The 13030-nt window shown below is 49.4% G+C and overlaps 1 protein-coding gene across 5 annotated transcripts in view; it reads right to left on the bottom strand.

The window, feature by feature from the left end:
* AGAP1 (ArfGAP with GTPase domain, ankyrin repeat and PH domain 1) overlaps positions 1 to 13030 on the bottom strand; it is a 558850-nt gene that overhangs the window by 334081 nt on the left and 211739 nt on the right. For all 5 annotated transcript variants that reach the window (XM_082841396.1, XM_082841398.1, XM_082841397.1 and 2 more), the window contains exons 4-5: positions 6979 to 7064; positions 2478 to 2619 (exon numbers count right to left, since the gene is read on the bottom strand). In XM_082841396.1, coding sequence (XP_082697522.1) covers positions 2478 to 2619; positions 6979 to 7064 — 228 coding nt within the window. The remainder of the gene's footprint in view (positions 1 to 2477; positions 2620 to 6978; positions 7065 to 13030) is intronic.

Raw genomic sequence — 13030 nt, 5'->3', positions numbered from 1 at the left:
ATTCCCGTCCTGCTCCTTTGGGACATGGCTTTGCTGAAGTCCAAACAGGTCTCACAAATGAATATGAGGGGACAGGGAACAAGCCCTCCAGCAGTGCTCCCAGGTGCTCGCTGGGTGCAAGCTCCCAGGTGTACCTTGCAGGTACATGGCCCTCAATCGACAGACGCTTATAAAACTAGAGGGAATAAAAGGGGGCCGGTTCCTCCACATCAGGGCTTCCCCAGAGCCTCTGTGGAGCCATCCCCAGGCCTCCCTGAGACACAGACCATCCACCATCCTGGTGGGAGGTGAAGATGTGCCTTCCTTCAGCTGGGGCGGGAGACACAGAGGCTGCACTTATCTCCAAGGTCCGCAGCAGGGAGAGATATGCATCTGCAATCCCAGCAGGACCTCAGGAAAACTGGCCACATGTGGAAACATCAGGAACAAAAGCAACCACGCACTCGACACTGGTGTGCCCACAGATGCCCCCACTGCCTTACGGGACTTCCTCCCTTCAAGGCCTGGTAGCGTCAAGGTCAACAGCGGCCTGGAGCGAGTGATGCAGGGTTTGCACGGCCCCGTGCAGGGACCCCAGACTCGCCACCCCTACTACCCAAAACACTGCTGTGTAGAAAGACAACAAACTGATCAAAATTACCTTTCTCGCCTGGATTGAAAACCTACCTGCCCTTTATCCCGGTGAGTCCACCGCAGAAAGGCATTCTGCATCCTGAACACAGATCCCCTGAACCCAGGCGGCTGGTAAGGAGCCGCCCATACAGACCCTGCTTTGGCTCAGAAATGCCCTCAGTAGGCCTGCAGGAAGAGGCGCTTACTGGAAATTAACTGCCTCGATGTCGATTTCAAGGCAGCTTGAAGCAAGGTCTTCTTTAGAAGAGCTGCCCACTATAAAATATTACGTATTAAGAATTTTCAGGAGGCCAACTCAAATATGCCAATTCTGCACATCCGAACAAGAACCAAGGGCTTTTTACTGGCGTGCCTTGTCTCCCAGTGACCACTAGAGGGCGCTTCGGGCATAAAAAACTCTCACGTCCCATGTTGGTCTAAATCCACCTCTGCTCTGAAGGTTTCAGGTGTGAGACCGCTGGCCACGACATATATGCTATTAAAAAAAAAAAAAAAAAAAAAGAGGGGAGACTTCCCTGGTGGTGCAGTGGTTAAGAATCCGCCTGCCAATGCAGGGGACACGGGTTCGAGCCCTGGGCCGGGAAGATCCCACATGCCGTGGAGCAACTAAGCCTATGCATCGTAACTACTGAGCCTGCGCTCTAGAGCCCACGAGACACAACTACTGAGCCCGTGTGCCTAGAGCCTGTGCTCCACAACAAGAGGAGCCACCACACCGCAACGAAGAGTAGCCCCAGCTCATTGCAACTAGAGAAAGCCCGCGCACAGCAACAAAGACCCAATGCAGCCAAAAAAAGGGGGGTGGGGTGGGGACTGGCAATGAAGTTCTCTCCATGAAAACCCAACCCTCACGTTTTACATCTAGCACCCTGAGCAGATGACTTTAGTTTATTCCACACTTTTTTCTCCCAACACACACACACACACTCCACGATTCAGGCTTATCCTGCCAAGGCAGCGGATTACCCCGCCAGAGCTCTCAGTTATATTAGATCTGGTGCCACGCATGCAGCTAATTGTTCTTGCTTGTTTGACGCAGCTGGTTTCTTATTTGGAAAAGTCTTACATCAGGGCATGCAAGGGCAGACCAGATGTGCTCATTCTAAAGGAATTAACAAAAACAGAACCTGCACCAAAAAATGAAAGGAAAATCCAGTGTTTCTTGACATGATTATATTTTTTAAGTTCCCCATTTTTCTGACAAAGCAGTTTTAAAGTTAACCTTCATCTGACTTTTAAAAACATTCTGTATGACTCCTTAGTTAAGTCCCCAGTGGCAGGTACCAGCACATAAATGAATCTATGATCAAGGGCATATAGTAAGTGATGTCACTTTACTAAAAGACCAAGTTTTAAGTGTCCTAGAAAAAAGCACAAAACGTACCCACATGGTAAGATTCTATGCTTTCTAAGGGATCTGCTAAAAATGAGATACAGCCCATAAGACATTAAGAAATAGAGCAGAATAAAACAAAACTCTGCATTATATCAGAAATCAGTATTAAAGGTACAAAGGTTAACACAAATAACCTTTTGGGGCGCTTATATATTATTTTGTAACAGAGAGAATTAAGATATCCTAATATAGAAATTAGAGCACTTGGGAGTGTAGGGGGGGTGTTTTGTTTTGAAGTTGCCAAGTGACTTCTCCACGGAATCAAATCAGGAAGTGTGACAGTTTCAGTTTCACGGATGCTCACTGTAAAAAGGGAGCCTTCAGTAGGAAATTACTGCTGCTTTAAACCGTTTCCAAACCCCTCCACTCTGAAAACACAGGCCAGGAATCACTTACTGCTCAGCTGCTGGAGCCATAGAAGCACAACCTGCCCTCGGGCACCACTCACCCTGGGTTCCCACCAGGACCAGCGGAATCTCACTCGTGTTCCGGTAGTTGGCCATCCGGCTGTAGTAGTGGTAGACCGTCTGGAAACTTATCTCATCCTCCAAGCTGAAGACAAATATAACAGCGTCCACCCACATGGCAAACTGGGGAGAAAAGAAAGGCAGGTGAGCAGGAGATATTGAGTGAGGAGCTCACGAGAAAAAGGCAAAGGAGCAGCATGGGGTCACCTTCATGAACACAGGACGAAAGGCCGGCAGACACGCCTCCAGCCGGGCCACGTCCGACGTCTTATAGCGCATCGCTGGGGCGTCACGAACGCCCTTCTCATCCTCGCACAACACGCCTGTGACGGCCCTCAGCCCCTTCCCACCCAGGCCACGCTGTCTCCAGAGTAAAACCAGACATCCTTCCCCAAGGGAGTGTCTACCCTCTGGCCCGACTCGGCCAATGGAAGGCAAACCCCGCGCACAGCAGAGCCGACCTGGAGATAGGCACGGAGGGCGGCCTTGCAGCTTCCTGTTTCACCCCAAACTCCCCAAGAAGGCCGCCCAGGAAGCCGTGCTGGACCCCTGAGATGGGGCTCTTCCTCTGGGTGCCCACGGCTCAGAAATCCTCCACCTCCAGGGCCAACTACTCCCTCAACATGTGAGGCCTTCGTATTGTAAAGATCAGCCGTCCCTGATTATTCCCAGCACCCTTCAAGGAAATCATGACTCACTGCCGGAGAAATTAACAAAAGCATTGCACAAAACTTAGGGGAAAACAGTGAAAACCCCACAACGGCCCGACCCCGCCATTTTATTCTCGTTTTTCTTGCATCCAGCTGAACTCACATCAGATCCTCTCCCTGGCAAATAACCACACCCTCAAGCACACGTTATCTCGTGGAACACCCATAACCTTCTTGTAAAGCTGGAGCCAAGAGAGGAGAGGGTCCTGGGAGCTCAGCAGCTTCCCAGGGCTCCCAGGGTCACAGAGGTGGCGCTGAGGAAGAGACTTAGCGCCAGAGACCCTTCTCTTGGATGAAAGTCCCAAGTGAAATCAAAAAAAAAAAAAAAAAAAAAAAATGCCCTACATGCTTTGTCTAAAAGAACCTGCAGCTCCCACATAAGTTCTGCTGGTCAAGGCATCAGCTCTAATGTCTGGTGAAATTTTTAGTGAGTTCAGCTCTGACTTCCACACATAAATGAAGAGCGTATTCAGTTACAAATGGAGATTTTATGCAACAAAACGTAAATACACCTGAAGTTCAAACGATAAATATGAAACTAAATGAGAAAGAGAACTTGGGGCCAGTAGCCTTGGGACTGGCTGATGCCTCCTGAGGGCCCAGGACTCAGGCTGACACGGCATCTCCTTCTCCCCTTCTCTACCTTGAGATGTGTTTTCCTTTCTCTTCCCAAGAATCGGGGAGAAGTCAGCTTCCCCACGCCCACGAGCACCTTATGAATGCTTGTGGTCCCTGGGACCAGCCCGCACCTCCCAAAACTGACAACCACCTGACCCTCCGTGCAGAGGAAATGCAAACCAGGCCACATCCTCTCAAGGGTGCATCCTGAGAGCCCCAGGGCCTAGTGAGCAGTGGGCACTCCACAGATGTCCCCCATCCACCCCAGCGGCTTCTCCACCAACTGCAAAAAAAAAAAACCCCAAAAACCCAGTTAACTGGCAGAGTTTTCACACTACCTAATAGGACACCAGTATCCACAAAATCCTGCAACTTCACTCATGAAGCCGTCATGACCTTCGCAGACTATATGACATGATCTGCACAGTGGAAACAAACATCATGCTCACATGTGCCTAGGAGTGGTGACTTGAAAACAGCTCTTTTCCTTGAATGTCCGAGTACACTCGGCCTAGTTTTGAAAGGCTCCATTTGACATCCCCTCAAAGCAGAAATCTGCACTTTAACCAGGGTAAGCTTCTAGCCTAATGATGCTTCTGTGGGAAGTATGTGCTAGAATAAGGGACTGGTCCTCAGGGAAACTCACGGCCAGGGACCAAGACAGAGACCTCCTGGGGGCCCTAGTTCTACCCCCGGCGGGGCGGGGGTGTGGGCCGGCCACCTCGGCCTGTGCCCTGATGCCGTGAGATCTCAGGGCGTCAGCGTCCTTGGTGACGGGAACGTTCAGAGCATCGTCTCCCAGGGTCATCTCGAGGATTAAGTGAGCTGCACCACTCAGGGAAGGTGGCGGGGCAGGGGGCTCAACCAGGGTTACCGATTCACAATATGTGTGCTTTCCAGACACGAGAAGAAACTTACAACAAGGGCTCCATTACTGATCACAGGCCTTAAGTTTTTTTGTTTTATTCTTAAAAGCCAATTCTTTAATTAATCAGGGACTAAAAGGAAGGAAAATGATTCTGTGTCGAATGACATCACATGTCCTAAGCATCTGAGGCTACGGAAAAGATGTATTCCATAGGAATACGTGCTTCCTAGAGGAAAGATGCTTCTCAGAGGGTACATACCACTGGAGAGAAAAACCCCTGGGATTTTTAATGTCACCGTCTGGGGATGTGGGGAACACTGGGCCTGAGCTTCGTAATAAGAGAACCACCCCCCAAAAATACTTTCATTAAAAAGGCAACCCCAACAGCAATCATGGCTGATGAAAACTTCAGGGTGGGGCAGTGCTCCGAGCCCCTAATTCCTCGGGCTGGAGTTCCCTCTCCAGTGTGGGCCTGGAGACTGGTCTCACTGCGGTTAAACTCTGGCCCAGGGCAGCCTGCTCACTGCTCCGCGACTGGCGTCAGGGGAAGCGCCGTGTCTCTGCAGCCCTGGGCCCCCCAGCATCCCATCCCTGGCAGCATCCCGGGACAGCAGTGCCTCTGAAGCCACTACACCAGCTCCAACATGTGCTTCTGTACGTCTCTCAACTTTCTTCTTAGATTCTTTATGTCAGAGCTAAGGTGTGCTCTTTACATGGGAGATTGCCCCTGGTCACTCCAAAACATTTACAAGCTAGAAAAGCGGAAAATCACCCCAGGTGACACCCACACTTTACCTACGTCATTCTCCTATTACCACCTGTCTCGGAGGGAACCCTTGTGATAGCAGGACAGACGTCCCACGGGTGAAGGACCACTCAGAAAAAGTGATTGAGCTTTCAGCACCATCATGAACCTTCTAGGACGGTGTCAGACATCACACCCTGTCCTGCGTAAGTATAAAGTAACAGACGTGCGCTGAACCCGAGCTCTCACAGCTCCGTAACCTACTTTTTTTCATGTTTAACATGTCTTCAGTGTTTCCTTACTCTCATCGACTATGCTGTTTCAGCAAAGCGAAAACAAATCTTTTCCACACTTTAACTAACGTCTTTGCTATCAGAACATACCTTATGGACTGCTTTGTTTCACAGTTTGACAGCATTTTTCTTTTAAATACTGGTATAGCTTATAATCAGTGGCATTTTAGACTCACTAAAACATGGTGAATCCATGCCATTTTTCTGTAGAGCTGCATACACCTCAGTGTATGGAGTTCTAGAACTTTAACAACCTCCATATTCAACATCGTTCGCTTAAATCACCAATAATCCTGTGTCGCGCTTTCACCAAAGGGTAAGTTCAAGAAAGAACGCCAGAGAAAATTTTTAATATTAAGTTCGCATTAATGGGTCTTGACTATTACTAGCCCTCGGTCCCTTCAAAGTGTTCAGCTAGTGAATTATATAAGTACAGTAATAAACTAGAGTAAGTAAACCGAAGAAAAAGGTTTTCCACACTCATGCTGGTTTTTTTTTCCTCCACAACACCCATTTTTCAAGGAACTTTCAAAGAAATCACACTGTGCTGCATCCTGGTTTGCGGCGGAGAACGATCCGGGCTGAGAAGCCTGGTGGGCAGACTGGCAGTAGTGCTCAGATTTCCAAATCCCATCCAACTTTCTAAATGACTGTACTGCTCTAGAGATCAAACACAGGATAAAAGGAGAAAAAAAGGGCTACAGACACTTCCAGATGTCAATTCAGCTGAATGGACAAATCAGTGCAGATTCTGCTCTTCCTTCCTTCTTAAAAAACGCAAAGTGGGGCTTCCCTGGTGGTGCAGTGGTTGGGAGTCCGCCTGCTGATGCAGGGGACGCGGGTTCGTGCCCCGGTCCGGGAAGATCCCACATGCTGCGGAGCGGCTGGGCCCGTGAGCCATGGCCGCTGAGCCTGCGCGTCCGGAGCCTGTGCTCCGCAACGGGAGAGGCCGCAACAGTGAGAGGCCCGCGTACCGCAAAAAAAAAAAAAAAAAAAAAAAAAAAAAAAACCGCAAAGTGAAAATCAGCCACACAGCCCGAACTTCCCTCTAGGTTTCTGTCTGAAGGAACAACGGAATTAGTCTCTCAGGGATGAGAAAAACCTCAGCACAGAAAGCATTTTCCTGGGGCCTCTCTCTCACCTTTTCTTGTATGCACCTGACCGACTTCTTAGAAGCACCTGTGGAGTCAGACCCTTCCCAGGGAGGCCCAGGTGAAAGCGGGTCACCAGCGTGCACGCAGTACTCACCTGTGCCTCTGGAGGGCCCCCTTCATCCCTGATCAGCAGCAGATAGCTCTGTCCGTCAACAACAATCTCTTTCTTGAATCTGCCACCTGCCACACACACACAAAAAATCTTGTTACGCGGGAAAGACAGAGCGAGGGGAGGGCAAACAGACGTGGGCTTCGCTTGTGGAAAAATACACCCTCGGCTGTGGCCCTGGCGGCAGCCCTGAGTGTTTAGTAGGAGTGGGCTGCGGCTCTGCCTCCAGGGACCCCTGGACTTTAAAAGAACTACTGAACTCAGATTCAAATATCCATCCTTAAGAACCCGTGTTCCTTTCTAGTTAGAATACACAGCCTCCATGCAACGCCAGGATCACTCGTGGCTCAGAAGCGTGGGATTTTAATGCAGGCTTTGTGTGTAAATTCAGGAATTCTCTCTCCCTGGGAACACGCTGATACCGAGTCCAGAAACAGACAGCCCGGAAATTGTTCTCTCGTTGGGTTCACAAAACCGAAACGAATTGTATCTGCTGATCAGGGGCCTGGTCTCCAGCACGTTGACAAATTCAAGGGCTGAGAATCTGTATTCTCCTCAAGAGAAACCCAGTTCTTGGAAGGAAAACATAGAACAGCATGGGGATGGTGTTTCCGTGTTCACAGTTCACAGGTAAGGGAAGGGTGCTCAACTACCACACACGGGTTAGACACAAACTACTGGATGGCAGCTCCGCACAGGTGGAGACACAGCAGCGCAGCTGGCGGACGGAGAGCGTTAGAGACCACGCTGGGTTAGCGAGAGACCACCAGGGGCCCCGCCGGAACACTGGGGGTACGGGGGTGGCCACGTGAAGGCGGCAGGGGCTGACCCCGCCCACGCCCAGGTGCCTCAAGCATCTCCCCTCAGCGCCCCGGTTCGGACTGCTAGGCCTCCCCTGGGCAGCGGGAAATACGTCCACTTCTGGGTCCCTCTGCCACGCCCTCTGCCACCTCCAGAGACAAACGACCTTCCCACGCTCTGGGCTCTGAGCCTGCGGCAGTCACCCCTCACTGGGCTTCGGAACTCGTGGTCTCGAGGGGAACACGCCAGCACCGGCGCTCACTTCAGCTCCTCGGCACAGAGGCCTTCCAGAATCACCAGCTAACCCCGAATAACTGGAAGCCCGCGAACCTCGCTGCTGGAGCTTCCCCACCGGCCCCAGAGGCTGGGTGTCGGCCCCCTGCCCCCCGGAGTCACACCTGGCTCTCCGCCACAGTGGCCCCTCGACGACGCGGACCTTCCCTCCGAGAGTCCGGGGTTTGGGCCATCCCAGCGCCCGAGAAGCAGAAACTAGACTCCCCGTCCCAAACCACCCCACCTCACCTCACCGCACCCCTAAGAAGTGTCCGCAGGTGGGCCTCTGCCACGTGAGGCTGGGGCGGCCCGCGGGGAGGTCGCCTCCGGAAGCGAGCACGCATGCGCACACGGCCGCCCCCGCCCCGCATTCCCCCCCACCCTCCGCCCCGGGCACCCCGTCACAGGCAAGATGCACGTGCTTAAAGAGCAAAACTTCAAAAACCGAAGAAAACTTTCCAACTTTAAAATGGAGGAACTCTCATTTTGATCCCCCTCACCGCCGACACCGAAAAAGGAGGGCAGACTCCGTGGAGAACGGACGGAGGGAAACACATCTGAGGGCCGGGGGGCGGGGTACAGAGCGCATGCGCGCTGGACCAGACGGGCTGAGGCCCGCTCTGCACCTGCGCATCTGGCTGTAGAAGTTCCACAGTGATTCACGGTCCCTGTGCCCCGCAGCTCCCCCAAACGAGCCGTGACGCCCAGCATCTGAGCGCATGGAGGCCAGCCCTGGTCTGATGAACTCAGGTTCGACCTCCACGAGCCTTCACAGCTGCCCTGGGCACGCTGGTCTCACACGGCCAATTCCTCACTAGTCCGCGTGGTCTCCAGAGAAGGAGGGGGGAGGTCCCGCAGTACCAGCACCCCTCCGCTGCCAGCCGCCTCCCCCCATCTCCCTGGGGAGCAGGCACCCGGTGGGCGTCACCACGCAGCTCTCCCGGAATGACGCCCGCTGATGGCCCTGCTCCTCCCCTGGGTCTCTATGCCCTCGTGTGTCTTACAGGGTAAGGGCTTGTTGGATGAATTTCACATCTATTCGTTCATTCACTTTCTTTCACATATTTTTGTAGAGTCACGACCCCAACTTATGTGTCCAGATAGCTGAATAACGATACTAAAGTTAAGAAAGGTTTGCACAGAGTTCTTTCTGCTCCTCTGCTTTGTAACCTCAAGCAGAGGCCTCTGGATCTAATTTTCATCAGCTCTAAAAGGAGGGGTGATTCTCTCCTCCATCCTTAAGGCCCCTTCCAATTCTAAAATCACTTTTCATTTCCCCCCTAAGATATGCAATTAGTATGTCTCTTCAATATTTTACAATTGCAAATATTAGACACTTGCAATGGACTTCTGTGTTTTCTCTGGTGTTATACATCAGGAAACAAAAATGAAACACTCAAATGCATTTGCCATGAACCCAAAGGTTTGGTTAGATAAAATTCAGCCAGGTGTTTAAGCACCCAGATTGTGAAAAAGTAAGACTATGATTAATAAAATTATATATAAAAAATAAACTCCTACTGCGGATAGATTGTCAGCAGGCTCAACGGGAACATAGACAACTGGGTACTGGAGAAACACAGCCCAGCAGGTAAATAAAATTCGACTTTAAAATCCGTTTTCTACAGTTCACTTTAGAGACACAAAGGGAAAAAACCTTGGGATGAAGGTGGGGGTGGTACCAAGCTGGTCTACACTCCCCAGGGGCCACCTCTCTCATTATCTGAAATTCAAAGCCGCCATCCATCCCAGCCGTTAGATCTTTCCCTACCGAAATATTAGAGCACACTACCAAACTCTACATCCAGCTTCATTTCTAATGCAGATTTTTAAATGCCTATTTTACAATCCTATTTCCAATTACAGTCATCCCTCAGACTCCACAGGAGACTAGTTCCAAAATCCCTTATACAAAATGGTGCAGTATTTTCATATAACCTACACACACCCTCCCGTATACTTTAAATCATCTCCAGATTACCTATAATATCTCGAACGGTATACATACCGCGTAAATAGCTCTAAGTTCAACATAAATGTTACGTAACTGGCTGCCAGCGTGAGACAAATTCAAGTTTTGCTTTTTGAAACTTCCTGTAATTTTTTTTTTTTTTGAGTGTTTCAGATCCGTGGCTGAACGAATCTGTGGATACAGAGGGCTAGCAGGTCTGTTGCACCGAGCTTTGTATTCCCAGCATTTAACGCACAGCCTGGCCTGTGGCCCATGCTATAAACTTGTTACACGAATAATCGTCAACCGTCTCTGACTGCCAAATACTATTACATGACATTAAAGTACCTGGGGGGTAGTTTTACTTTTAGAACGTGTACCCAAATCTGACCCCTGTATTGGGAACGATCAACATGCCCTTGGCTCGGCCCACCCGTGCATACGTGTGCAGTGTCCCCCACACAGCTGCCTGCCCACCGAGTACACAGGGGCACAAGGGCTCTGTACCTGTGCTGACATCCCCATGAGAAGGGAAAACGGAGATCCCTCCCGCACTTAAGTCTGCTCCTTCCAGAGATGCCGTGAGGGCAGCAGAGGTAGAGAGCACCACATTAAGTATGCAGCAAACAGGTAGAGATAAGTGAGCAGAACCGAGTTCACCTCTGGGCTTTGATGTTCGCAACTGAGTCTCGCTGGACAGAAGTGTTTGCATCTCGTTAGAGCACACAGAGGGGACATTCTTCTTGTCTGAACTCAACCTCACATGCAATTTATTAAATTTCTGGTTCACCCGAAGTCTAGTTTTCAGAGTTTCCAGAAAATTGCCCTGGGAAACTTTGTTTGCCCTTCAGCTTGCCTTGTTAAGCAAGTCAGGGTCTTAATTTCTTCCAAAAATGAGTAAAAGATGGACCTGAATATACCTACCAAGAACAGGGATGCTGGATGTGTTGTGAATAGCACACCAGGAAGAAAAGGTCAGTTGTTTTGTTTCTTTAATATCTTGAAAAGAAGACTCAAGGGGGCCCCTTATAATCCACTGGTAACCAATCAGTATCAAGGTTTCAAGGTTACTACCCTGAGTCCTGATCTCATGCTGGGGGAACCAGTTTTGAATCTGGGATGCTGGCGTAGGTAAAAACAACTGGGTTCCCTCTACTCTTTAAGCTCAAGCTAGGCAGGATGGACCTACAATGGAGCCCTATTAAATATAAGGGCTGTCTACACTGAAGGAGGTATAACCATCTCACCTGGGTTGGCATTTCTGCTTTAAGGGGGAAAAAAAGAAAATCAAATTTTCCTATTCTCAAAAAAAAAAAAAAAATCTTGTTGGGAGTAAACACTGCAACAGATGTTTGACATTTCTGTCTTTTTGGCTAATTGGACTAAAATTTATTATCCTATCATTAACAGCTCTCCAGGCAACAGCAAGCCTTGTAATACTTTACAAAGCACTTCTCTTCCCACATCATGTCCGTTGTTCCTCACAGCATCTTGTGATGCAAATATCACCATCAACCTCCACATCTAACTTGGCTGGAAAAGAAGTTCAGACACTGACCAAACCCCCACAGCCAGCAGGCATGAGACCCAAACCCGGAAGTGCTGACTGATTCTCACCTCTGCCCTCTTCCCTGTGGATTTCTGCTCAGACAGTTCACGGCACTCAGTGTCCACAGACGAGCTTGGAATCTTTCGTGTAATTTCCTAGCACCCACAGGGCAACACCGAGAATGCAGGGCAGTGGGGCTGAGGATGTCTTTTCCTCGCTCCACTCACAGCTCCGGAAGGGAACTGCCTTCAGCCCCAAATGGTAATCATCCCTGTGCTTAGGAAACTAAAAAGAAATAGACCTGCCTATCACTTTGTGTCACAGGGAAGAAACTTTTGTATTCTATTACAAGTTAATCATTAAAGGGATGTTGCCTATAAGCTTAAATGATACATAATGGCCCATCTCTGGGAACCCTGCCTCCCAGGTGATGAGCATTAAGCTAAAATACTTTTGTTTAGCTCACAGGAAACATCCTGACCAGGCCCACCTGTGAATGACCGCAGGAAGGAGGAAATGAACACATCCCCTCCGGAAGCTGATGGGAACCAGTAAGCGTCTGACTTTACTCCCTCCCCTTCTAGGATAAAAGGAGCCTGAATTCTAACTCAGGCAGGATGGTTCTTTGGGACACGAGTCCAGCATCTTCTCGGTTTGCGGACTTTCTGAATAAAGTCTCTCTTCCTTGCCCCAGCAACTCATCTCTCGATTATTGGCCTGTTGTGTGGTGAGCCGTACGAGCTTGGACTCAGTAACATGTTTCATTTTTTTTTCCTGCTGATTTCCATCTTTACTTTTCCACGCATAAGCAAAGGATGAATATCATTCTTGAGTTTAAAAGTGCATTTGTGGAGCACGCTATTTCCCTTTTCCATAAGAAAGAGGAGGGGGGGCATTATTTCAGCATCTGATCAGACAAAGTCAAGCCGCTAAGACCCTCCCCACAGCTGCAAGCTGGCCTCACATCTTGTCACCCTCATGAGGCCCCAGCTCAGGAGCACCTGATTTTCCCTGAGGAATGGTTTAGAGATTCTTGTCATTTGTAACATTTGCCTAAAATTTTCTTCTTACTTAGCCCCAGAACAAATATCTGTAAATGTTGTTGTTCCCTAATTATTTAGGACTGGCGGGATGAGAGGACTACACTGGAGACAACTATGAATATTTTCATTTCTCCCCGGGAGAATATGAAAAGTCTGATCATGAATGTGCCAGAAAGGCTTTAAAATTAATTTTGCTCTTTTAACTTTGATCAAAATACTGAAGTCAGGTACCTATTACTGAGGTTTTGGAGAAGTTTCATATCATGACATTTAAAAGGAATTTTGGATCCCATTATTATTTTTACACTGGGGAAGAAAAGTTTTACTGGTTACACGTCCGTTTACAAAATTTAACCAAATCAGACTTCATTTCCCCTGCCAAGTTTTAAAAAACTTACACTGTTTAAAAAAGGGGAGGGC

This window comes from Leucopleurus acutus (genome assembly GCF_964270905.1).
Source record: "Leucopleurus acutus genome assembly, chromosome: 6".
Taxonomy (NCBI): domain Eukaryota; kingdom Metazoa; phylum Chordata; class Mammalia; order Artiodactyla; family Delphinidae; genus Leucopleurus; species Leucopleurus acutus.
This window is presented reverse-complemented; position numbering and strand designations above follow the sequence as displayed.